At 44.4% G+C, this 27,500-nt stretch overlaps 1 protein-coding gene and 2 non-coding genes across 4 annotated transcripts in view; 2 read left to right on the top strand and 1 right to left on the bottom strand.

The window, feature by feature from the left end:
* Nucleotides 1-27,500, bottom strand: part of LOC138214104 (contactin-associated protein-like 4) — a 56,661-nt gene that overhangs the window by 22,513 nt on the left and 6,648 nt on the right. Inside the window, exons 2-10 of one of the 2 annotated variants that reach the window (XM_069175474.1) lie at nucleotides 22,174-22,284; nucleotides 19,107-19,300; nucleotides 16,210-16,357; nucleotides 13,496-13,702; nucleotides 7,884-8,104; nucleotides 6,403-6,531; nucleotides 4,734-5,004; nucleotides 4,468-4,617; nucleotides 3,431-3,602 (exon numbers count right to left, since the gene is read on the bottom strand). In XM_069175474.1, the coding sequence (XP_069031575.1) occupies nucleotides 3,431-3,602; nucleotides 4,468-4,617; nucleotides 4,734-5,004; nucleotides 6,403-6,531; nucleotides 7,884-8,104; nucleotides 13,496-13,702; nucleotides 16,210-16,357; nucleotides 19,107-19,300; nucleotides 22,174-22,284 (1,603 nt within the window). The remainder of the gene's footprint in view (nucleotides 1-3,430; nucleotides 3,603-4,467; nucleotides 4,618-4,733; nucleotides 5,005-6,402; nucleotides 6,532-7,883; nucleotides 8,105-13,495; nucleotides 13,703-16,209; nucleotides 16,358-19,106; nucleotides 19,301-22,173; nucleotides 22,285-27,500) is intronic. The other variant, XM_069175475.1, reaches the window with a different exon arrangement.
* Nucleotides 1,909-1,991, top strand: trnal-uaa (transfer RNA leucine (anticodon UAA)). The gene has a single exon. It is a non-coding gene; the product is annotated as a tRNA-Leu (tRNA).
* Nucleotides 2,941-3,023, top strand: trnal-uaa (transfer RNA leucine (anticodon UAA)). The gene has a single exon. It is a non-coding gene; the product is annotated as a tRNA-Leu (tRNA).

Here is a 27,500-nt window from a genome sequence, read left to right as displayed (position 1 = left end):
TTGTTGTTGCTGATTTTAGTCTATTTTTGCGTATTATATTAAGTCTGCGCAGGTGAAACGACAGCAGGACGTTTTCAGCTGATATTTCAAACGACAGGTGAGCCTCTGATCTGCTGCTCGAACACGACGGAGACACGACGTGACCTCGTTCCCCGGGACGGAGAGCTCGACAGGAGACGAGGAGGAACCGCACCGGTTGCTCTCCATCTGCTCACACATTACATCAAGAAAGGTAAACTACAAAAGAAAGACGCACGCACACACACGCGCACACACACACACACACACACACACACACACACACACACACACACACACACGCACACACACACGCGCACGCACACGCACACACACACACTGTGTTTGTTTCTTTTCAACCTATATTTCAGACGGCTGTGTTTACTTATGTAAATTCCGGTGACAGCGTTTTAAGGTTGTATTTGGGACCCGAACGCAGGCAGGAATATTGAAAACAGATGAGTGCACAGAATCTGCAGCACTCCTCTTTATTTTGGATAAAAGCGCCGACTCAGCGCAGCCTGTCATCCCGCCACAGTCCGAGTCTCGCCGTCCATTTATCTCCATGCTGCTGTGATCTCACGGTGAGCTGCAGCGCTGCAGATAAAGCACTTAGCTTTCACTTGAAATTCACCACAAACGCTTGTTTTTTTAATATTTTTATACATTTAGTATTTATGTGTGTGTGTTGCAGTGGTGCTGCAGTCACATTCAGTGGGAGGAAGATGAAGCTGTTAGCAGCAGGGACGACCAGAGATGTGGACTTTATTAAGGCTGCAGGTGAGTTTTGTCTTAAATATGCAGGAATAAAACCAAAAAAATCCTTTTATTGTTTAATGTTGTTTTTTTTGTAAAGCTTTTAATTCCTATCAGAGTGAAAACTAAACATACCGTAAAGCAGAATTTTGTTCCTGTGGTTCAGACCTGAAGGATGCAGAAAGTGTTTATAACTCTTAAAATCAAATTCTAAACTTGTTGTTTTAGTCTGGATTTTAATGGAATTTTATCCATTTTATATTTTTATTGAATTGTCCATTTATTTAAATGTTTTAGCTGCTTTTACTTCTTGTTATATCTATTTTAATATTTATCGAAAACAAAATTTTCACATTTCAAATGGTTTTACTTCATTTCTATATTTTAGCTGATTTTACTTCTTGGTTTATCTATTTTAATATTTCAATTTTTTTTTTTTATTGTATTTTTTTTAACTTTTCAGATGGTTTCACCTCTTGGTATTACTCTATTTTAGTATCTTATTAAACTTTAATTGATTTATTTGACTGTCAATTGATACACATATATTGTTTACACTGTAGTCATTAAACCAAATGTGAATTTTAAGGTTAGTATGAGCAAAACATGCAGACAGGGAAACGCAGCGCGCATATTAACCTATAAACAATAATTGTACTGGTTTCCAGCTGGCTGTTTCTTTTTTCCTAAATACTCACAATGTCCATATAAAGAATAAACTCTAATATGTTACAATAGCTCACAGGAAGAGAGAGAACCCAAACACGTGACAACTGCAAACTTTACTCACGCAATTCTGAAGGAAAATGAAAACCACAGAGAGCAGCTGGAAAAGTAAAAAACTCAGGAAGCATGAGAGGTCTTACAGGAAGAGAAATAAAGTCCCAAAGAGGGACGAAGACATGCAACGACCAATGAGGCAGAACTTCCCAGAGTGCTGATTGGCTGATGGATCACAGGTGAGCTCAAAAAACAACAAAAAAAACCAAGAGAAGGAAGTAAAACAAACAGACACAGGAGGTGATTTCAAAATAAAACAGGAAACCCAACAAACTAAACCATGACATCATAACTCCTCCTACATCCTTTTACCTGTAAAAAAAAAAAAAAAAAACCCGTTCCCTTAAACTCACCACCAGGATGGCCGAGTGGTTAAGGTGTTGGACTTAAGATCCAATGGGTGAATGCCCACGTGGGTTCGAACCCCACTCCTGGTATCCTTCTAGATGTTTGAACCTTTAACCTCCATCACCTCACTTCACATGCATTCAACTGCGAAAGGCTACTTGATTGTAAGAATGTGTTCAGACATCCACGAATGTGAAATACATCATATATTCTAATTCAAAGCATTCTGCAACCTTGATTTAAAGAAGCCACCAAAGTCGGTTATTATTGTTGACATTTGAGGAGACAAATGTAATTTTGGAAGGTTTGTTTTTGTTCTGCAGCTGAAACCACAAGCAATAATTGTAATATTATTAACGCCACTGATATCATCCCGAATCGAACCTCAGAGCCGACAAATCCAAATAAAAAGGCTGATGCAGAAACATTTTGTAAGAAGCCGAAGAGAGAAAGCGTTGATCAGATCTGAAGTAAAACAAACAGTCCGTGTGGTTATTTCACAGCTCGCATCGCCGCTGAACAATCAGAGAACGGTGCTCCTTAATGGAAACGCTGCGAGAGCTGTTTCTCTACTTTGCTTGTTACTTTCCAACGCTTCAACACACAAATAAATTACTCTGCCAAAAAAAAAAAATCAAACAGAAGAAAAATTTGATTTCACTTCCCAGATGAAAGTTGAGTCGGGTGTGAAGTTGTGTGACAGAACAATCGATGCAGCCGAACTTGTGATTGACAGCCTGCTCAGCTGCCTTTGTTTGTCTGTCAGTTAAATGAAATGTAATGTAATGTCTGATGTCCTAACTCACATCTTTATGGTGTTTCATCATCTGAACTCTTCAGTCTCATCCTGTGTTCCTAATATTCAAGAATATGAAGGAATAAAACATGTTTTTGTCTGTTTTAAAGATCAAATGTTGTTTCAGTAATAAATATTTAGTTTTTTTTGCTGAACTACAAGCACAAAAAAACCAACAGATTTTGATTGAATCACTTTAAGGAGTTTGTCTGTGTGGACAGGTCGTTATGGTAACACCAGACACCAGGATGACCAAGTGGTTAAGGCGTTGGCCTTAAGATCCAATGGACTCATGTCCTCGTGGGTTCAAACCCCACTCCTGGTATATTAAAGGCACCTTTGAAGAACTGGAGTTCATGATTTCAAATCTCCAAACACAGCTTGGACACAGAAAACTCTATAAAGCGCTCTGACGTGGGCCAAAGACCTGCTGAAGGATTGAACCACCAAATCCATGATGTCTGAGCTGCAGCCGCTCTGACGATCCCAATTTTATTAAAGTTAAAAAGGTTAGTAACTGCTCGTGTTAATACGCTGCAGGGTTTGCATTCATTACAGCTCCGTTATTTCCTCACAGAGCGAAGACATCTCTGAGGCTGCTGCTAAACTCTCCCGAGGACATAAATCATTTTAATCTGGGAAACCATACATTAAATCTGCCGAATGCTAGAAACACTCCAGAGGAAAGACCGGCTCTGGGTTAAATCAAACATCTGCAGCCGTGTCTCTCACCTGTCGATGATGCCACACATGTCGATCTGCAGTTGACTGTAGTTTCCCAGCAGTCTTTGCTGCACCAGGTTCAGGTCGGTGGGCCGGTTCTGCAGGCTGATGAGACGCATGCAGCCCTGGAAGACGTCAAAGGGGTTCGTGCATCCGGCGCTGTCGTCTGCAGCGGGACAGCCTGGAGGAGGGAATAAAACAAAGAGATGAAACCTTTTGTGATTTACTAAACAGAAATGCGAAGAGAAGCTGCGGCTGTGATCTGCGGAGCGTTGTTGTGCATCTCTAAGCAGCTGAAATCATTTAAATAAAAGACAGATGAATACAGCTAATCTCCTTTTCTGCTGCAGTTCGTTTAACACGGAACAGAAGATGCATGTTCAGGAGGATAAAAAGGCCTCCGGCCAGACTGCAATTCTGCTGAGCAGAGAGGAAAGAAAAGAGGAAGAGGAGGAAGAGGAGGACAGAGTGAAGATGAAAGGAGGAAGATAACGAAGAATTATACGTTTCATTACAAAACGGCCACCAACTGAAGGTGAGTATCGACGACATCAGCAACTTTTATACACGTCGTTCAACAGCAAATGTTCATTTAAACCGAACTGAAACAGACAGTTTGTAGTCAGCAGTAACATCACAACACTTCTGTGTCGACAAGCGGAAACCTGCTGCAGTTCCTCAAATGTCCACCAGAGGCTCCAGCAGCGACTCAGTCCCCACAAACCGTGTTAAAACTTTACAGCATAAATAAACATGTTTACAGCCGAAATAAACACGTTTACAGCCAAAATAAACACGTTTACAGCATAAATAAACATATTTACAGCATAAATAAACATGTTTACAGCAGAAACGTGTTTACAGAATGCTACAGAGAAGTTTTTTGGTCCCTGCAGCTAATTTCAATTTAAACTCACCGTTTACATTTTAAATTAAATGAAGTTCTGCAGATGAATAAAGTTCTGCAGAATTAAAGGGCGGGGCTGCTTTGATTGACAGCTGCGATCATCACCTTCTGTATTTGTGTTACCAAACATGTTTCGTACCTCCAAAGAAGAGCTGACCTCCCATGCTGACAGGAAACGAGGGCGTGGCCTGAGCGACGCCACCTTCGTCTTTATCCACGGAGACGGTCAGGCGGCCGCGTCCGCCGGAGAAATCCACTGAGTGCCACTGACCGTCGTTCAGGACAGAACCTGGCAAAACAGTTCATAATAATATAAATATGTGTTTTCATTAACGCGGTAGATTTTAGTCATTGATAACAAGACGTTAGAGGTTAGAAGTTCATCTTATTGGTGGTTAAACTGACCTGCGCTGAGCTCCAGCAGCACTCGGCCTCCTTTATGGACCTGCAGCTGCAGTCGGGCCTCACTCAGGTACAACCAGACCACGCCCCTTTGCTGAGGGAGGTCGAAGGTGAGCAGCAGCCCCGCCTTGTTCCACGTCCTGAACTGGAACCCGACGGAAACGCCCCCCGAGGACGAGGACGCCGTCGTCCCCGGCAGCTGGAGGAAGCTGCGTGGGCCGGGGAACGTCACGGCGACGGAAACCGGCTCGGCGCACCAGAAGGTCACGTTGCCCTGAGAGACGAGGAGGAGGATAACACCACATCAAGCATGAATATTAATGAGCTACAGGGGGCGTGGCCACGTGACCTCGTATCACCCCATCAGAGAGTCTCCTTGAGAATAAACGCAAACTAAAAAAAACACCAAAGTGACCCGGTGGTGTTCAGATCCGTTGTTCTGAGCGGTGCAGTCATCCGCTCTGCTGGGAACATCGACCCCGCCAGCTTTACAACGCTCTGGAAACACAGATGACATCTCAGAGGAGCGGTTACAGTGATGGATGAAAGAGTGTGGTGGAGAATGCACCAACGCTGCCAAACACAAAGGACGAAGAACAGGGGCTATACAAGTCCCCAAAAGGCTTCTTTACAAACACACATGCACACCCAAAAACACACACATTATTTACTATGAACTTTACTCTGAATCTCTGATTCTGTGAATCTCTGACTCTCTGACTCTCTGAATCTCTGACTCTCTGAATATCTGAATCTCTGAATCTCTGAATATCTGAATCTCTGACTCTCTGAATCTCTGACTCTGAATATCTGACTCTGAATATCTGAATTTCTGACTCTCTGACTCTGAATCTCTGAATCTCTGACTCTCTGAATCTCTGACTCTCTGACTCTCTGACTCTCTGAATCTCTGAATCTCTGACTCTCTGAATCTCTGACTCTCTGAATCTCTGAATCTCTGACTCTCTGAATCTCTGAATTTCTGACTCTCTGACTCTCTGAATCTCTGAATATCTGACTCTCTGAATCTCTGAATCTCTGACTCTCTGAATCTCTGACTCTCTGAATCTCTGAATCTCTGACTCTCTGAATCTCTGACTCTGACCCTCTGAATCTCTGAATCTCTGAATATCTGAATCTCTGACTCTCTGAATCTCTGAATCTCTGACTCTCTGAATATCTGAATCCCTGACTCTGAATATCTGAATTTCTGACTCTCTGAATCTCTGACTCTGAATCTCTGAATCTCTGACTCTCTGACTCTCTGAATCTCTGACTCTCTGACTCTCTGACTCTCTTAATCTCTGACTCTCTGAATCTCTGAATCTCTGAATCTCTGACTCTGGTTCTCCTCGTTAAGACCTCGTTAGGCAGCGAGCAGCAGCATCAGCATCCAGGTGATTTCTAGAGGATGTCGACATGTATGAAGACATCTGCACACACCGACAACTGGAGGAAACTGCTTCGTCAGCTGCTGGAGGTCCAAGAAGAGTTTATCTTCCAGATTTCTGTTTTCTCTGTCAGATGTAGAAACTTGGGAGCTGAACATAACGGTTTACGAGATCCGTCGTCATCACAGAAGTTACAGACGCTAATATTTCACTGCGTATCGACGATTTTTTTGAGGCGCGTGTTCATCTTGTTCTGATATTTCGGGGAGACGTGTGCTCACCTTCACATCCACCTGCGGGTCGCCGTGTTGAAACAGCTGCTTCAGCTTCACGTTGTTGTGCAGCAGGTTTTCCAGACAGCCGTGGAAGTTCCTCCCGGAGTCGAGGCTCCGGACGGCACCGACGCTCAGCTGAGACAACGACATGCATGTCTTTACAGTGTGTTGGTGTAGGTTGTGTTTGTGTAGGTTGTGTGTTTGTGTAGGTTGTGTGTTTGTGTAGGTTGTGTTTGTGTAGGTTGTGTGTTTGTGTAGATTGTGTGTTTGTGTAGGTTGTGTTTGTGTAGGTTGTGTGTTTGTGTAGGTTGTGTGTTTGTGTAGATTGTGTGTTTGTGTAGGTTGTGTTTGTGTAGGTTGTGTGTTTGTGTAGGTTGTGTGTTTGTGTAGGTTGTGTGTTTGTGTAGATTGTGTGTTTGTGTAGGTTGTGTGTTTGTGTAGGTTGTGTGTTTGTGTAGGTTGTGTTTGTGTAGGTTGTGTGTTTGTGTAGGTTGTGTGTTTGTGTAGATTGTGTGTTTGTGTAGGTTGTGTTTGTGTAGGTTGTGTGTTTGTGTAGGTTGTGTGTTTGTGTAGATTGTGTGTTTGTGTAGGTTGTGTGTTTGTGTAGGTTGTGTGTTTGTGTAGGTTGTGTTTGTGTAGGTTGTGTGTTTGTGTAGGTTGTGTGTTTGTGTAGGTTGTGTTTGTGTAGGTTGTGTGTTTGTGTAGGTTGTGTGTTTGTGTAGATTGTGTGTTTGTGTAGGTTGTGTGTTTGTGTAGGTTGTGTTTGTGTAGGTTGTGTGTTTGTGTAGGTTGTGTGTTTGTGTAGGTTGTGTTTGTGTAGGTTGTGTGTTTGTGTAGGTTGTGTGTTTGTGTAGATTGTGTGTTTGTGTAGGTTGTGTGTTTGTGTAGGTTGTGTTTGTGTAGGTTGTGTAGATTGTGTGTTTGTGTAGGTTGTGTGTTTGTGTAGATTGTGTGTTTGTGTAGGTTGTGTGTTTGTGTAGGTTGTGTGTTTGTGTAGATTGTGTGTTTGTGTAGGTTGTGTGTTTGTGTAGGTTGTGTGTTTGTGTAGATTGTGTGTTTGTGTAGGTTGTGTGTTTGTGTAGATTGTGTGTTTGTGTAGATTGTGTGTTTGTGTAGGTTGTGTTTGTGTAGGTTGTGTGTTTGTGTAGATTGTGTGTTTGTGTAGGTTGTGTGTTTGTGTAGATTGTGTGTTTGTGTAGGTTGTGTTTGTGTAGGTTGTGTGTTTGTGTAGGTTGTGTGTTTGTGTAGATTGTGTGTTTGTGTAGGTTGTGTGTTTGTGTAGATTGTGTGTTTGTGTAGGTTGTGTGTTTGTGTAGATTGTGTGTTTGTGTAGGTTGTGTGTTTGTGTAGATTGTGTGTTTGTGTAGGTTGTGTGTTTGTGTAGATTGTGTGTTTGTGTAGGTTGTGTGTTTGTGTAGATTGTGTGTTTGTGTAGGTTGTGTGTTTGTGTAGATTGTGTGTTTGTGTAGGTTGTGTGTTTGTGTCACCTGCTCGATGCTCCTGAACTCTTCAGGGATCTGAACCTTCTCCGTGTGTTTGTCCACGCTGAGGTTCAGGTGAGCGCTCCTCTGCTCCAGAACCACCCGGTGCCACTGCTGGTCGTCCAGCAGGCTGCCGAGGGAGGCGAGGAGTTGGGGCTCAGAGGAGGAGGAAGAGGAGGTACTACCTGGAGGAGGGGACAGGGAGGAGGAGGAGGAGGAGGTACTACCTGGAGGAGTGGACAGGGAGGAGGAGGAGGTGGAGGAGTGAAGAGGATGTTGGAGGTTGGGAAACAGAGGAGAGGAGGATGAAGGTCAGGTAACAGGAAGAGGATGAGAAGGAGGAATAACCAAGAGGAGGAAAAGGAGGAAGAGGAGGAGGGGGAGGAGGTGAAGAGAAAGAAGGATGGATGGATGATGGATGGAACTAACGACAGACGGCGACTTTTAATCAACACGAAATCGAATCTGCAGATAAATAAGAAACAAGAAGGAACGGATCAAAGTTGAATTCAACGTATTTGTTATTTTCCTCTGATTTCCAGGTTTGTTTCCATCAGTTATGAATCTATTTTCTCCGATCTGAGCGCCTGTTTGTTTGTTTGTTTGTTTGTTTGTTTGTTTGTTTTCTGACCTGCTGTCAATCCTACCGGTTGTCGAGGGAACGCTGGCTCCTCTAAATATCTCACGTCTCTCAGCATCCCGCGGGGAGAGACACCGCCGGGTCACTGCGAGACACCCGGGACACCGGCAGGACACCGGCGGGACACCGGCGGGACACCGGCGGGTCACCGCTGCTCAAATTATTAGGAAACTGCTGGAAACATCTGCGTAGTCGCATCTTAAAATGAAAAGGCAAATCTGTGATCATTCTTAAAAAAGCTGCAGAAGAAACGCAGCGAGACTTCATTAATGATAGATGAGCACCAGGAACTTTGTTTGTGCTGAGAAAACAACGCCGTCAGAAACAGTCAGTCATTAAAAATGTATCAGAGTCTTCAGGGAGAAACTTCAGAGACAGAAACCGACAGTCGGGAAGATGATGGACAAATAAGATGTCTGATATTTACAGAAAACATCTTCATCTTCATCCAGGAGAGGAGAGGAAGACTCTCCTGTCGTTAAGGGAAACCTTACTTCCAGCTTTGAGATGCTCATTTTCAGTTTTTCACATCTTTTAATGTTGTTAAAGCTTCTTAAACACTTTAGATGAAACCTGAACTCTGAAGTCTGAGACGCATTTTCTATTTTAGGAAACTTTTATCCGACTTGTAAAAATATTTTTAAAAAAGGGACATTTCACTGCTTTTTTTCCCCATTGGACCTCTTTAGACCCGGTCCAGGTCCAAAACTACAGTACTCACACAGGTCCAACCTGGATGAAATTACCACAGAGAGAATAAAGATTTTTTTTTTTTTTTTAAAAACACTTTCTGATTTGTGAAACCTTTATTCTATTTGTTAAAACATAAAAAAGGGACATTTCACTGCTAACAGGTCTAAAGGGGGAAAAAAGCAGTAAAATGTCCCTTTTTTATGTTTTTTTTACAAATCAAATAAAAGTTTTCTAAAATAGAAAAATGCCTTTCAGACTTCAGGCTTCATCTAAAGTGTCTAAAACTCTTTAACAACATGAAGAGGTGCAAAAAACCCCAAAACGGACTACAGGCAGTTGAACCCTGTCAGTAAGGTTTCCTTTAACTTTTCCTTTCAACGCAGTTCTGACTTATTTGAACGAGACGCTGCGATAGAGGAGGGACGGCACGACTTCCACACAAGGTCTCTTTACTGCCGTTGATTAATAGATAATAGATGATCACGCTGCAGGAGGAGACGAGGCCCTCACAGGATGGATGTTTCAGAGGATGGAGGGTTTCATTACTGCGTGAACAATGGGGACGAGGAGGTGGAGATCAATGTGAAAGATTAGAGGCCAAAACATAGAAAATTGCAGGACTCATATTAATCGATAGATCCGTCTCTTTCCTGCTCTTCATCTCTCTCTCCTCGTGGTCATTTTGTTTTTTTTCTTTCAGTCCAAGTTGTCCGAGACAACTTTCTTTGTATTTACGATGGTTTTTTTTTTATTATTAATTATATCAGACTTTATTAAAACAGGACGGTGCTCAGTAAAATAAACCCTGAGAGTGTCTGCATCATCATTACAGCCTCTATCGTTTCATCATTCTGCTCACGCCCTGCAGACAATATCACTTAACTGCATCTTGTCTGCTCTTCCTATTACGGCGTTTCACGATCTGATGGCTCCTATCGGAGAAACGCCTCGTGTAATTATTTCGGCGATTGACTCTCATAAAGCTCGACGTCTGTCACCGAGATGATTCACAGATCGGGTCGCACGCTGAGCGATGCTTCTGCAAATCTATCAACAGCTTTGCTCTTTTTTCTTTTTTTCTTTTCTTACACTGTGGAAGGTTGAAGTGACGGAAATAATTCAGTTTCTTTAAAAATAGAAACTGATTCAGGACAATAAGGGGAAAATGGAAACTTATAAAGAGTCACATGACTGAGGCTGATGTCAACGACCACGACAAAAGTTCTGCATTTCTTTTCATATTGAACTCATTCACTGTATATATACATATATATATATATATATAAACAAAAATGAAATGGTTCTGATCCAGAAGTGTCTTCAGCTGCAATACCAGCGAGTGCCACTAGAGGTCGGCTCCAAAAAGCCTCCGGCTCCATAGACTCCCATTCAACTTCTCTCATCAAATCCAAAGTGAATAAAATGTGTCCATCAGTTATCTCGGTGTTGTTAGCTAAAGTCACTCCTTCTTATTAGTTTTCTGGAGGTCCATCTGAAAATAATCCCTCATTCATTAGAAAAGAAGATTCAAGAAGACCTGTTTTTGGGGGCGTTGACCACAACCTGTATTAAATGTACAGGAACAGCTAACCAACACTGTAAAACAACATGATGGAATTTAGTGGAATGAACTAAACTTTTCTTGTTTACTTGTTTATGTAAAGAAATGTTGTTATTTCAACTTAAAGTTTTTATTTTCAGACCACTGAGTAGCTTGAGGTCTTTTGACTCAAACTGCTGAGAGCTTGTTGGGATTGTTTCCTGAGGCACGTGATCATATGTCTTCTAGTGTTTAAAAAACATGGACGTGTTAACAAAGGTTATAAACTTGATTTCTTGCTGAAGGGCATCGTCGAGGCCTCCAGCTGCCAGCGTGTAATTATCTTCAAATGTCTCCAGCATCGATGGACATGTTCAGACAAATCAATCGTTAATGCTGGATCTTCTAAAGAAGAGTCGGAAAAGAGTTGGTGGACAAATGACTGACGGAGACACAAATCAAACTGAAATGTCTCCGGGAAGCAGATGTGATAAAATAAACGCAGAAAAAGTGCGATTGAGCGGTGGGGATTCAGCTCCGTCCTCCATCACGTGATGTCGGCGTCCTCCGAGGAGTAAAAACTCTCAGACTTGGCATCTCTGTGCAGATGAGTCGCCTCATAAAGCGAGCAGCGTTGAAGTGAAGCAGCCTGATGACGGCAGGTGACCCACATCACACAACCTGCGACCTGCGAAAACTCTCAGAGGAGGAAATACAGCCGGCGCTGAAACAATAATAATAAAATATAATAAAAAAGGTTGTTTTTGGAAAAGAATCGCTCCAAACGAGAGAGAATAAATGAATCCTCCGATAGGAAAACATCAAGATCGGCGAGATCTGAGGAGACAAACCGGCAGCGGTGAGCGGGGAGGAGAGGAGAAGATGGTTTGGACTTCCTCCCTCTGAGCTGCAGTCGTCCTTTAACAGGACAGTTTTTGTTTTCAGGTGCAGCAGGACTTCCTGTGTGTCACGTGACCGTCTGTCGTTCTCAGTCAAGGTTATAATAACACAATTCAGACAATAAGATGTCTTTTGTTTTTTTTTACTTTAAAGGTCAAAGGTGTGTTTATTTAATTTTAGAGCTTATGCGTGTATTTATAAATGTTTCTTTCTTACCTGTATTCTTACGCTGCTGACTACATTTCTCCACTGCGGGACTAATAAAGTCTCATCTAGTCATATCTTATCTTTGCAGGAGCTGTTTTCCATTCTTCAAGAAGATAGAGGCCTGAGGATTAACGGGAGGATGGAGGAAGATAAGGATGCTGAGACGAGGAGCAATCCAGAGAAACAGATGTCGGGATGAAAAGGAAAGACGAAAATAAAGGAGGGAAAACTTCTCGGAGAAACGGAGAGTAAAAAAAAAGATGGACGGATGAAGCCAGACGGGGATCCTGTTGACAGGTGAGCCATATGGTGATGACTCAGCACACACACACACACACACACACACACACACACACACACACACACACACACACACACACACACACACACACACACACTCTTTCACACACACATACGCACACACACACACACACACACACACACACACACACACACACACACACACACACACACACACACACACTCTTTCACACACACACACGCACACACACACACACACACACCTGCGAGCCCTAACACACGCTCCGGTGAACTTTACCATCCATCACTGTAACCAGACAGACGCAGCAGCTGAGATTTAAACCAATCAGGCGCCAGCGTGCACGTCGGCCGTCTCAGCCAATAAAAAAACAAAAAAACACCTGAAGTTATTTCAGAGGAGCTGATGATGTCATCGGCCTTCATACAGACGTTCTGTTCGACACACGGTGATGGACAGATGATACCAGAGACGCTTCCTGGTTACAGCTGAACGTTGTTCAACAGTTTAAAACGGGACAAATCAGCTGGTGGACGACGGAGAAGGAAATGTCTCCTTTCTTTTACAGAGAAGAGTTTCCTTCCTTAACCCGGAGCAGAGCAGCTGTTAACGGCTGTCTGCACTGGGAGAAAACTGAAAGCTGTCAAGTCCTGTTTATTCTGTCTGGTTTCTTATTGTGAGAAACACCTTCAGCCTCATTATGATGTCGCTCCATTAAAGAAACACAAGCTGGTGAACCCCTCCAAGAAGCTCCAGGAGAACATCTGCTCTCTTCACGACGAGGTGATGAAGATGTTCTGCCGCACCGATCGTCAGATTATCTGTTATCTCTGCTCTGTGGAGGAACATAAAGACCACGACACCGTCTCAGCTGCAGCAGAAAGGACCGAGAGGCAGAGAGAGCTCGAGGGGAGTCGAGGAAACGTCAAAAAGGAGACTTTATGATGTCATACTTTCAGCAGAGCTTCTTGTTCACAACGTTTTTGAGGAAATATTTCAGGAATTTAGCAAAGTTGCAGGTTCCCACAAATATTGAGGAGATTGTTTGAACTTGTAATTATGATTGTGGTTGTTAAGTTTTGACGCTATAGCGCTCAGTCTTATAATAATATCATTTCCCACAAAACAATTGAGTTTTTCTTTGAAATGCTAATGCATCCTCTCATTATTTGTCATTTTGTGGTACATTTTTCAGCCTGTTTTCTTCCTAATAAAAGATGTTAGAGGTTTTTTTCATACAGCTAATCTCCACTTTTCTTCTGAAAATACTGCTGATATTCTCTGTTTTACACTCCGGTATGTTGAAGCAGATATCAGTTCATCTCCGTGGTTACGAGTATGTTTGTTCCGTGTTGTACCTCGTCTGAGCAGCAGCAGCAGTTTTCCTCTCTCCAACTCCAGACTGAGGCCGAGTCCCTCCCGTCCCTCCGCCTGCAGCAGCGTCCCACAATTCCTCAGGGTTTTAAACTTCAGAGAGACGACCTCTCTGGACGCCCGCCGAGGCCCGGGACTCGGCCGGTACACCAGACAGCCGCCGTCGCCGTGGAAACCCAACACATCGGAGGCTGAAACACAGAACAGAGACCAGAGGTCATATGTGACACACGAGGGACTGAATCTGTTTTCTGTTCATGACTTTTCTTGGAGAATCTCTCCGTTAATGTCTCGTGATCGTGTGATATCTGTGCCGAGGTGAGCTGAGGTGACTTTAACGCTGCCGGTGGCACAAAGAACAAACTGTTAAAAAAACAGCATCAGCTGAGCTCAGCCTCCATTTCAGCTGCACAACTAATTTCTCTGACTGAACGTTTTTTTTAATGAACTTGGCGAGTCTCTCCCTCCTTCCGACTCGAACACAATCAAACACCCGCTCTGCTTGCAGGAATGCTCTTATTGCGTTGTACAGTGAATTTCCTGCTGATTACAGAGCAGCAGGTTCACGCTCCGAACCACTGAGTCATCCTCCGTGTGTGAAAACAATACTGTACTCCTCTATATACCATCCAGCTTTCTAATTAAGTCCCTGATTACATTTTGTTCTATGTTTTTATGTTATTATAATCAGCCCGATTCCCCGTAATTATCCCCAGAACATAGCGATGATTATTTTTGGCTTTGGTAGATACATCAATTAGGTTATAGTTCACTTATATTCAAATCACCGCAGTCAGTATCATGATAGAAACACACGAGTCCGCAAGTTAAGAGATTTGCTGGTCCAGTTGTTATGAGTCTTTACTTGCAAACCTACAAGTTAATCTAGATTTTCTATGTCTACAGCCGCTGTAGCAGCTCTGTGAGGTCGTATTTACCACGAATACTTTCCCAGGTTCGGCATCCTAGTGGAGCGTTTTGGCATTTTAATCAATGCTAATAAGCAGTTAGCACAAAGTACAGCTGAGGCTGCAGATATGAGGTCATATTCATTAAATGAAACCACTGAGCTGACGACTGAGATATTTGTGAAACCCTGGAATCACCTCAATACCACATCACGAATGTCTATATTCAAGTCAAGCCATACAATTAGCAGCTCGTAGTTGTCTGCCTGTTTCAACCAGTCTCTCAAAACTCATATAATATATGTAGTGAAGACTTTAAAGGAATCCTTCTATGTGTTCACACGCTTGGCTCATAAAGCTGATTGACAAGAGACGATGCTTCAAATCTGGATGTTGCTTCACACACATGTTCAACCCAACTCACAGAAGATCTGTACAATCAGCACCCAAGATAAGTGTCACACATTCAGGATCTGACTAAAAGAGAAATGTGACTTCGATCGTTGACCGCAAAAATCTGATCAGTTCCTCTTTAAGTCCAAGTGAACGTTTGTGGCCAATTCTCTTAAGCCGTTCCTGCGATAACGCGTTCACGAGAATTAGAGGACGTGAGGTCACTATGACTTTGACCTTTGACCCCCAAAATCTTATGAGTTCATCGTTGAGACCAAGTGAACCTTTGTGCCAAATTAAAAGGAGTTCCATTGCGGTGTTTTTGAGATATCACATTAACAAAAGTGGGACATTTGCGGATGCAGTGATGAACTGTGTTCACCGACAAAGGTTTTCAGAAGCGTTCCTGAGCCCATGCAGTGATTTCTGTCTGTTTAAACATGATACTGCCTGATAAAAGTATAAAAACATGGATGTCTATATAAACGTAAATGGAAATTCAATCTTTCAGGATCAGCTGAATGATGACAAGCAATGATTTCATCACCAATTAAAAACCAAAGATCTACTTGTATTTCTGAAGAACTGAAGTGAGATGCTTTTATTTCTTTACTGTTAAATAAATACATTTAAATTGGGGAAAAAGGAAACCACTTGAGTTTTAAGATATTGTAGAAAGACAGAAGAAACTTTTATAAACCTGTTTATTTGTATTGGTGAAATTACAGTGCGTCACTTTGGAAAATTTACTGCAAATCAGCCTTCAAAATGAACCATTTGAGCACGTATACATAAACACGTGGAGTTGTTTTTGATATTCATGATGACGTCGTGTTCATGTGAAGGAAAGAAATCATAAAGGAAACAAAACACTGAGAGAACGAAACACTACAAACACCCGCTCCTTCAGGAAAACAGACAAACAGGATAGTTTCACCTTTTAGAGGCTTCAGTTTGGACGTGAAGGAGACGAGGAGAAGTGTCATCCTCCTACCAATCAATAGCATCCAAATCTTATGGGAAATAAAAGCAACGCCGACAGAATGAAGCAGCAGCATGTTTTCGTGGCTGAAGTACGAAGAGGAGGGAAACATTTGATTTCTCTTGGTGTCTGAAAGCTGCATCGATTTATAGCTCAGAAGAAGAAAACTGCGGCTAAATATTCGTGTTTATCGCCACAAAGAAGCCAGAAGAAAAAAATCCTGAATATAAATAAATACGACAACATGTTTGCAGCATATTTGTTTTCACTTCATTGTGAAGCTGAGGAACATGTAGAAACTGAGAAATTTAAAAAGGAACGAAAGGGAACTGTTAATACGCCTGGCGGTGCAACAATGGAAGAGCAAACAGGGTGAAAGTCAGCGGGTGTTTCTGCCGTAGAAGGCCAGACTGACCGTAGGGACATCCGTAGGTCTCCAGCCGGAGTCCGATGCGTCCACTGGGGTTCCAGTCCAGAGGGAGGAGGCGCAGGAAGCGAGCGACCGCCGGCTGCTGCAGCTTGTACTGAACCACACTGTCGGCATTACTGTTCCCTGGAAAAGACTGGAAACACACAGGAAGTCACTAACTTTGTTGACCCGATCATCAACCCCGACCTCCTCCCTGAAACCAAACCATGTCACGGCATGAACATGGGTCACGGTAAGTGCTGAGGACAGTCTCATACGAGTCCTGTTCCTGTGTATGAGACTGTCAGAATGTGAGCGTATCATCGGCTCAAAGCTCTGAGCCAACCGGCATGAAGTTTGATTTAGGAAAAGAAGAGTGGAGTGAAGACTACCAAAAGGAAAAAATGACAAAAGAGAAATCATGAAGGGGGAAAGAAAAATCACATGGGGAGAAGAAATAGGAAGATAAACAGCGGAGAAAGCAAATAATAAAAGGAAGTAAATCCGTAGAAGTTTAAAGAAGAAAAGTCGGACTCGTTTCTCTTCAGCTCGAGAAAACAAACAGATAAAGACGAGAAAGGCAATAAAGAAAAAGATGGATTGCAGTATTTCCAAGCACCCGGGGAGAGGGGGGGGGGGGACGACCCAGAGGGGAAACAGAAGAACAACATATTTCCTCCCCTGGTCCTCGGTCTGCTCCCTCCTCCTCCGACAACCTCTCTGATTCTCAGAGGCTCAGAAACACTTTGATTTGCGTCTGTGGTTGAGCAGAGTTCCCGTCGAGCGTCGGATCATGTTTTTAAAGCTGTTCTCAGATCAGATGGATATCCTCGGCTCATCCTCGGAGCGGGAACATTTCCAGGTTCGAAGGTACGAAACTCCACATACTGTGTTTTGCCGACCTGATTCGTCCCGGCCTGGATGTGACACGGAGGCGGGAGGTGAAGCCTCGCTGCCTCCGCGGTCCATCTGACTGATCTCTTCATTAATCAGCTGATCCGTCTCACCTCGCGAGGCCGCGTCACGCCGTGTTTTCTGACGTGTTGTTACTCGTGATCAGCGGTGCAAGAAGTCATAAAAACGTCCTGCTAACACAGAAGGAACATCAGTAAACGTCACGCAGTGGTGAAGCGGTGCAGCGCTGACTGTTGGATATCAGGGACCAGATTATTCCGGTGAAAAGTCTCCATGCTGAACAGCAACGTGGGGAAGAAATTGAGTTCAAACCAGCTGCTTCTTACAAATAAAAAGAACAAATAAACATTTAAAACAAGTCTTCTGACCCGTACGACTATTCAGGTTATTCGTTTGTTTCGACCCTCAAATACGTCCCACAGGAGTGTTTCCTTGAACTGAGCGCTGATAACCAGCTGGATGGTCCCTCTCCTCTTTAACCTGGAGGATGCAGCGTCCATAATTTCCAAACAGAATCTCAGATTGTGATCCATCAGACCTCAGGACAGTTGTCCACTTCACCTCAGTCCATCTTCAATGATCTCGGTCCAGAGAAGGCGGCGGTGTTTCTGGATCATGTTTCTATCTGGTTTCTTCTTTGGAGAGTTTTAACATCATTTGTGGACGCAGCGATGAACTGTGTTCACAGACGATGGTTTTCACAAGTGTTCCTGAGCCCATGCAGTGATTTCCACTCCAGAATAGTGTGTTTTTAATGTAGTGCTGCCTGAGGGCCCGAAGATCACCACCATCCAATATTGGTTTCCAGCCTTGTCCCTGGTGTTCAGAGATTTCTCCAGATTCTCTGAATCTTTTAATGATATTATGAACCGTAGACGATGAAATCCACTAATTCTTTGTAGTTTTACGTTGACGAACATTATTCTTAGATTGTTGAACTATTTTCCAACACAGTCTTTCACAGAGTGGTGAACCTCTTCCCATCTTCACTGCTGAGAGACTCTGCCTCTCTGAAATCATCTTTTTATAGCCAACCATGTTACTGATCTGTTGCCATGGTAACCTAATTAGTTGTCAGATGTTCCAACAGGTTTTTTTTTTCATCTTTACACAACTTTTCCAGTCTTTTGTTGATCCTGTCACCACTTTTTAGAGACATGTTGTTGCCATCAAATTCCGAATGAGCAGATATTTTTCACAAAATAATAACATTTCTCAGTTTCAACATTTGATATGTTCTGTTTGATCTATTTTTACATTAAATATGGGTTTACATGATTTGCAGATCATCACATTCTGGTTTTATTTACATTTTACACAGCATCCCAACTTTTTGGGAAACAGGGTTTTATTATAATTGTTAATATTTTTTTAAATTTAAAATTGAATCTATCAAGGATGGGTTTTATTTATATTTCCTCATATTCAGTAGAGTAAAAATAGAGTTTCCAATAAATAATATTGGTACAATCCAACAGGTATGGAAGGATCAGCTGTTATCTGAGACGGTCTATGACTCTGTATTCACTTCTCTGTTCCTGTTGAGTCCCTCTTTAAAAAGTCCAACAGAGAGACAGAGGCAGAAGTGAAAAAGTGAGACGTAAAACAAATAAAACGGAGAGAGACACTTGACTTCCTCTCCGTTGGGGATCTGTTGCTAAATGTTGTGTCAGCAGATCTGCAGAGTCAGCAGAGCTCACAACGCCGGCTCATACATTATAAATGAAAAGATAAACTTGTGACGACTCGGTTTATCTGTACAGGATAGATGGAGCCGCACGGCGCCACATCGCTGGATATGAATTACACAAAACAAACAAAAAAACGTGTTTATTGATCCCTGCGGAGGAACACAGTCGATACGAAGCAAAAGCGGAGCAATTAAATGAAGTCGCTTGTGTAAAGGAGTAATACAAAAAATAAGAATAAATAATGAAACAATGCACCTGTGACGTGATGCAGTTTTAACTCCAGAGTCGTGGACTCACCCCGATGCTGTCCTCCTGTCTGTACTGCTTCCAGTTGTGTCCCGTGTCGCTGAACATCAGCAGGTAGGACGACAGCCAATCAGAGCTGCCGTAGCGGCCCTGCGTGGCGACGGCCGTGATCTTGGTCCGCTCGCCCAGGTCGACCTCCAACCACTGATATCTGTCAGAGACCAGAGGAGACCAGCCTCCGGCTCCTGCAGGAGGACACCACAGAAAAAAACACCAGGTGATTTATTCCATTTCTGTGGAGATGAAATCAGCTCACAAAAAACAACAACATGAATCGCACTGCTTGACCTTTTATTCTGAACTAAAATCCAACTTTTCTGTTAGGAAAGCAGAACGATGAGAATTAATCGGAGAAGACATCTTTAAATCCATTTAGAGGCTGTAGTGAGACATAAATAAAAATCTACCGAGGAATTTAAAACCCACAGCGACGTCGGCATTTTCTCACTTTTCATATCTCTGAGAAAAAGAAGCATCAGGTCACGTTTGAGGTAAAAAAATAAAAAAATAAAAAAAAAAAATCACCATTTCATCTGTAAAAATCATCTGTGTCAACTGAACATCTGTAAAACATCTGCTAATGAACTTGAGACTTACGACAAAGTGTTAAAAATGGAAAGAAATAATAAAAAGAAACTATGGCACCAGGATCAATACTGAACCTGATCACTTCTTACTGATAAAGTTAATATATGAAATTTAAGATAGAATTGTTTAAAAATCAGATTTTTCAGCCGACGACAGGCTGATATTGATGCCAATACAGATCAATGAGACGCTACGTCTCATTGATTCATATCCATTCTCATATTAAAGGTGGTCCATGAAGGAGGGGTGTGGTTCTGGGTTGACCAGCTGAGCTGCAGGTCATTAGGTTCGGGATGTTTTCCTCCACAAAATAAAGAAGTGATCGATCAGAGGGGAGCTGAATTATTGATCAGCTGAGAATACAAAGAGCACCGTGTCAGCTGTTCTCTCAGATTAGTGCCGACACCTCATGCAATGTTTTAATAACTAAAAATACCAACTGGAACACTTAAAACATTATGTAATGCAGCACGGCAAGGAAGGAGAGGAGGAGGAGGAGGAGGAGGAGGAGTAGGAGGAGGAGGAGGAGGAGGAGGAGGAGGGAGAGAAGGAAGAGGAGGGAGAGGAGGAGGGAGAGGAGGAGGAGGAAGAGGAAGAGGAGGAGGGAGAGAAGGAAGAGGAGGGAGAGGAGGAGGAGGAAGAGGAGGAGGGAGAGGAGGAAGAGGAGAGAGAGAGGAGGAAGAGGAGGGAGAGGAGGAGGAGAGGAGGAGGGAGAGGAGGAGGAGGGAGAGGAGGAAGAGGAGGGAGAGGAGGAGGGAGAGGAGGAGGAGGAGGAGGAGGGAGAGGAGGAGGAGGGAGAGGAGGAAGAGGAGGGAGAGGAGGAGGGAGAGGAGGAGAAGGAGGGAGAGGAGGAGAAGGAGGAGGAGGAAGAGGAGGAGAAGGAGGGAGAGGAGGAAGAGGAGGAGGAGGAGGAGGAAGGACAGGAGGAGGTAACATGCCGTGTGTGTGCGTGTGTGCGTGTGTGTGTGCGTGCGTGTGTGTGTGTGCGTGCGTGTGTGTGTGTGTGTGTGTGTGTGTGTGTGTGTGTGTGTGTGTGTGTGTGTGTGTGCCAAAAATGACAACACACAGCTCAAACACCAGATGGACGGATTCTGAAGGAGGAGGATGCAGACCAGAGTCCCACTGAGAGCACACACACACACACACACACACACACACACACACACACACACACACACACACACACACACACACACACACACACACACACACACACACACACACCCCAATATTCCATCGACCTGCTGCTGTGTGAACGAGCTTTGAGGTAAAAACTGCATTCAGGTAATTCTGAAGAGAGAACGAACTAATCTGGAGATCAAACTGCGCTCCAGAAACGTCCTGATGGACAGAAGGTTTCCTTCAAGATGTCTGACTGCATGTTCACTCCCAGCCAATCACGTCCCAAATCATTCAGACAGACAAACAGACAACAACCGTGACGCAACAGCAGACACCAGAGATGGAAAGATCCTTCCCAGGAAAACTCCTCATCCCAGAAACATGATGAGGTGAAGCAGTTTGGTGCCCAGCGGGACGGACCGCTCCGTTTCTTTACGACGACGTCATGATTTATCCGGTAGAAGTGCTGATTTCGCGTTCTGCCTCAGAATCAAACTGACTCTGGAGAAGATGCCGTAGGTCATGTGACTGAGGAGTGAAACCCAGCTGATCGCCTCCTATTTCATTCTGCTTTGTTTTGTCTCACTTGTTCGCAGTAACTTCTTTTATGGTCCAAAAAGTACGAATAAAATCGACCTCTAATAGGTCACATGATGCCAACCAAACTGAAGAAGACCATGTGAGCTGTGACTGACAGCTGTCAGTCGTCCCACATAAACAAGGTTCAGGCTTTCTTTGGTGTTGCGTCTGTGGGAGGTTCGGGTCGCTCCGTCCTCTAACGGTTCAGGAGAAACGTGAAATGTCAGTAACGGAGGCTTCGGACCGGGCGACAGGCTGCAAAAGGTCGACGATGAAAATCTTCTCTAAGCCGCGACCGCAAATGTCACGGCGACCTTCAACTTGTTTCTTACTCGCATTTAGCTTCCAGGAATTAAACTCTGTAGGAGAAGATCACGTCTCCGCAGAGGGGGCGGAGCTTCACCGTCGGAGACCGAAGAAGGCGCCTCAGGTCAGGAGACACCAGCGGGGTTTTCTTTGATGTTCAAGGGGTTGTGCAACCGTGAATTTAGTCCCCAGAGTCAGACTGCCAACACTGAGTTCTGCTGGGACCTTCTGTGGGTTGTTAGCGTTGTTAACTTGATTTTAGTTGTTTATTAGTGACATTATTGTTTGTTAGCTTTGTTAGCTAGTTGTTAACTTGAGTTTAGCTGATTTTTAGCAATATTAGCTGTTTGTTCTGTTTGCGTCACCGTGCTGCGTTCAGGAACGCTCTCTGAACTCACTAGTCACACTTCATTCACATGCAGTCTGATCAAACATCACCGAGTCAGCAGCAACTCGTCCTCACCTTCTCTCCGGTTGAGTTTGGCGAATCCCGGCGCGTGGCTGCCGGACAGCTGGGAGGAGCTTCTGAAGGCCGACGGCGGCAGGTTGGACACCAGCGGCCTGTCGCACGCCTCTGTTAACCAATCACAGAGCACAAAACAAACATCCTTCAAATTCAAATTCAGCTTCACAGAAACAAACAAACCCCAAAGTGTCCCACATCCTGAGAGACGGAGCTCTGAGAGGCTGACAGCAGCTGAACTTTCTGGGCAACAGCGACACATTTTTTTTAGCCTCAACGAGCACCTGAGGAGGGAAGTGGATTTTTATCACTGAGACGCAGGTTTAATCTCAGCGCAGTGAAAAGAGGTGATCGACTCAACGCCTCACAACAGCAGGAACACATCGTCACTCCGCACCAATTCTCCACCACCAACACACAGCTTCCATCATCCATCAGTGATGTCATCATCCATCAGTGATGTCATCAACCATCAGTGATGTCATCAACCATTAGTGATGTCATCGTTGGTTTGTGAACGTTATGAATCCTCCAGTTCAGATTCTGTCCGTCACCATCTTGATAGTTCGGAGCGGTTTGGAGCAGGAAGTGACCATATTTGGACGAGCTGGGGGAGGAGCCAGAGGTGGATCTGACCGATCTGATTGGAAACCTGACGATACTACGCCCCGCCCACCGATAGCTGTAACCTGACTGCACCACAGGCCTGTCAATCAAACAGACACGCCCCCAAACACATCTTTTTGAAGCTTATTTTATAATTATTGATGGAATTTGATGAAAGAAGTTGAATGGGAGTCTATGGAGCCGGAGGCTTTTTGGAGCCGACTTCTAGTGGCATTCAGTGGTATTGCAGCTTGAGGCACGACATCCACTTTTATATACAGTCAACATCCTTCATCGGCCTCCCAACATCCACCACATGGTGATCATTTCATTGTTCAACAGGAAAACCTCACTTTATTTACAGAAAGTGGTATTAAAAATAAAGCAGCAACATTTTCCAAACTGAATTTTAACATCTCGCCACATTTAAGAATGTTTAAAGGACTCTAAAACTAGAACTCTATATCTATGAACACAATTAAATAGATTGCCGAGTCACTGACTTTTGCAAACATGCTTCAAATAGCAGATTTAAAGATGAACTTCCTGACAGTTTCTTTAATCTAAATTTGCAGCTTGTACTTGATGCACAACAGATAACTGCATGTATGATCCTCCACAGGTTTAATGTCCTCCTGCAGCTCTTCATCCTCCGATAGCCTTCCTCCCTGTGGGTGGTGGTGGATGAATTACAGCGGAGTGAAGAGTTGAAGTGAGAGGGCCGGCTCTCAGACGCAGGCTGCTGTACTCCCTGAGGAGATAATGTGTGGTGGGAGCGGCGGCTCGCTGAGGAACACTCAGCAGAGATTTAAAAACACCGACGGCTTTTTATTGAAGAGCCGACGTCTCCGACGGCGCGACCAGCGGAGCACAAACACAGGCGGCTAAATGTTGAATACCTGCTGGCCGACGAACCTCAACACTGACCCCGGCTGACCTCAGAGCCTGCCGGAATCTTAAACTGCTGCACCTTCCAACAAAACAAGCGCTCCTCCTCCTCCTCCTCCTCCTTCTCCTCCTCCTCCTCCTCTTCGCTCTCTAAAGAACACCACCTGTCTGACATTTGTGTTTCAGGCCTCCAGATTAACAGAAAAAATAATAAATGTGATGAGAAAGTCAGAGATGTGAAATAAACCCTGCTGGATGTCATACTGACATTTGACTCATGGTCAACATCTCCTCGGTTCAGTCACTTTCCATCACGATTCACACAGGCTCAACTTTATCATTTCTGACAAATGCTGAGTTTGACCACATTAAAAACCCTCCAAGGAGATTTTTTTTTTCAAATCTCAGGAGAGTCGAAGCCAAACGTATTTAATCAACCTTGAACCTGCAGACAAACAGCAGAGACGGGAGGACAGGCCGCGGCTCATTCAGCTGCACCGTCCACCTCCTCGCTGGATAAATGAGTCCAGGACGGAGCCGGAGACCCTGAATACTGACGAGCTCCATCCATCACCTCAGCACACAGCAGTGGGCTCAAGGTCCGGATCCTCAGAGACCCAAAGAACTGGAGTTCAGCGCCGCTCGGAGCCGGCAGGATAACGAGACTCCAGTTAACAATCATCCTCCATGTTCATGTTCTCTGCACCAACCTGCACCAATCTGCACCAACCTGCACCAATCTGCTCCAACCTGCACCAATCTGCACCAACCTGCACCAACCTGCTCCAACCTGCTCCAATCTCCACCAACCTGCACCAACCTGCACCAATCTGCTCCAACCTGCTCCAATCTGCTCCAACCTGCTCCAACCTGCTCCAATCTGCTCCAACCTGCTCCAACCTGCTCCAACCTGCTCCAATCTGCTCCAACCTGCTCCAACCTGCTCCAACCTGCACCAACCTGCTCCAATCTGCTCCAACCTGCTCCAACCTGCTCCAACCTGCTCCAATCTGCTCCAACCTGCACCAACCTGCTCCAATCTGCTCCAATCTGCACCAACCTGCACCAACCTGCACCAACCTGCTCCAATCTCCACCAACCTGCACCAACCTGCACCAACCTGCACCAACCTGCTCCAACCTGCTCCAATCTGCTCCAACCTGCACCAACCTGCACCAACCTGCACCAACCTGCTCCAATCTGTCACAGCGAGCAGCGCCACGGGCGTCCGTGTGGGAGACGCACATCAACCAAATGAAGTGATCAAACCAGCGCCAAGGCAGCATTTCACATCTCTTCATCTTTAAACTGCCGAGTTTAACCGGCAGAGACGCTGACAGACTTTCAGCGAAGCTTCACTTCAAACAGCAGCTGAAACCCAAAACAGGCGCTGCGAGTCATGATGCCAGAAATATGCAGATTCAGAGGGAGCGCTGCAGGCAGCATCACTCGCACTAATGGCTCCGGGAGGACATATGCATAATGAAATATCTGCTAATTCACCAGCTGCACTTAGTAAATGATTTTAATATATTTGCCTCCGAACATCTCCTAATAGAGTGCAGCAGACCAACAAGTCTCTGAGGGGAAAAAAACTGTTTGGTACAAAATGTAATACTGTTCTGTCATTCAAATAAAATACACAGCACGAGGATGAACATCCCATTTATTTCACAGAGGAAACAATGAAATGAACGCTGGGGATTCATGAAAAGTAGAAACTCTGCAGTGCAGCAGAAGAGTTCAAACCACAAACTATTTTCATGCAAATGAGCGCCGGGCGGCACCGTGCAGCTTCTGTCTTTTTACAGGTCAGCAGCCGTCAGCGTTACACTTCCTGGATATCGACGTGTGGGACAAGACGCAGGTTTGTTGGGTTGAAATTGTTTAGTGGGAATTCTGCATTTTCTGATTTAGTTCAAATGATGTGAAATCTCTTCTTCAGCTGTGTTTCTAACTCTGTTCACGGTAAGGTTTGCTCTGACCAATCAGCAACCAACGGTGACGTCTCCCATTCTCAAGCCTCCAATTCAGATTCTGTCCGTCACCATCTTTGCTAGTTCGGAGCGGTTTGGAGCCGGAAGTGACCATATTTGGACGAGCGGGGGGAGGAGCCAGCGGTGGATCTGACCGATCTGATCGGAAACCTGACGATACTACGTCCCGCCCACCGATAGCTGTAACCTGACTGCACCACAGACCTGTCAATCAAACAGACACGCCCCCAAAAACAGGTCTTCTTGAATCTTCTTTTCTAATGAATGAGGGATTATTTTCAGATGGACCTCCAGAAAACTAATAAGAAGGAGTGACTTTAGCTAACAACACCGAGATAACTGATGGACACATTTTATTCACTTTGGATTTGATGAGAGAAGTTGAATGGGAGTCTATGGAGCCGGAGGCTTTTTGGAGCCGACCTCTAGTGGCACTCGCTGGTATTGCAGCTGAAGACACTTCTGGATCGGAACCATTTTACAGACTTGATGTTGTCAACTGATGTTGAGCTGCAGCCAATCAGCAGTGAGCACACTCAGACAGCCTCACACGTTCACCAAACCAGCAGGTCCTCAGAGACCAGAGAACATTTCACACCAGATCCACAGGAGAGAGACTGGATGTTGTGACTGAAGGCATCAATGAACAGTTCTCATCTCCACCCGCTGTGTGTGTGTGTGTGTGTGTGTGTGTGTGTGTGTGTGTGTGTGTGTGTGTGTGTGTGTGTGTGTTACAACTTCTTTACACCTTCACTAAACCACATCAGTTGCAGCATCAACTAACCCTCCTCTGGAGACATGGAAGAGAGAGAAGAGCTCTTTAACAACCTCCTCACCACATAATGTGATGTTCTCCAGCAATCATCCTTCCTGAGGGCTGAAGCTCAAAGGCTGCTGGGATTCCTCTAAATGTTAACAGAGCAGTGGAACTGAGGGGAGTTAAAGTCTTGACTCCAATTAGTGCGAATGAAGGATATGATGGTGAATATCTCCTTTCACAGGACGGCGGTCTCGTCCTTCGGTGCTGCTGCAGTGGACCTCAGTTCTCTGGTCTCTCCGGGGAGCTCGGTTCTTCCACCACGTTCCCTCAGGTTCTCTTCTGTCTTCTGCACGCTCATTTTAAAGTTTGATGATTGTTCTGTTATTGTCAGCCATCTTCAGGGAGAGGAAGTCAGCACGGGCAGTTATTGAAAACTTCGTACTGGTGCTCAAACTACTGTTTCCTTCTGTATGGACGAGAAGAGAAACAACAACACCCGAAAGAACAACAATACTGGAACAAACAATGAGTCAGGGACTCGCTACAAACATCGAGGGTAACAAAGTCACCTTAGAGGGCAACAAAGTCACCTTAGAGGGCAACAAAAGTCACCTTAGAGGGCAACAAAAGTCACCTTAGAGGGCAACAAAAGTCACCTTAGAGGGCAACAAAGTCACCTTAGAGGGCAACAAAGTCACTTTAGAGGGCAACAAAGTCACCTTAAAGGGCAACAAAGTCACCTTAGAGGGCAACAAAGCCACCTTAAAGGGCAACAGTCACCTTAGAGGGCAGCAAAGTCACCTTAAAGAGGGCAACAAAGTCACCTTAGAGAGGGCAACAAAGTCACCTTAGAGAGGGCAACAAAGTCACCTTAGAGGGCAACAAAGTCACCTTAGAGGGCAACAAAGTCACCTTAGAGAGGGCAACAAAGTCACCTTAGAGAGGGCAACAAAGTCACCTTAGAGGGCAACAAAGTCACCTTAGAGGGCAACAAAGTGACTTTCGAGGGGAAGCTCAGAGTGGAGACTGGAGTCCAAACAGATCAGTTATTCGTTGTATTTTGTCAGAACTTTTAC

This window comes from Embiotoca jacksoni, unplaced genomic scaffold (assembly GCF_022577435.1).
Source record: "Embiotoca jacksoni isolate LCO1_2020_lvr unplaced genomic scaffold, fEmbJac1.0.p SCAF_67, whole genome shotgun sequence".
NCBI lineage: Eukaryota > Metazoa > Chordata > Actinopteri > Embiotocidae > Embiotoca > Embiotoca jacksoni.
This window is presented reverse-complemented; position numbering and strand designations above follow the sequence as displayed.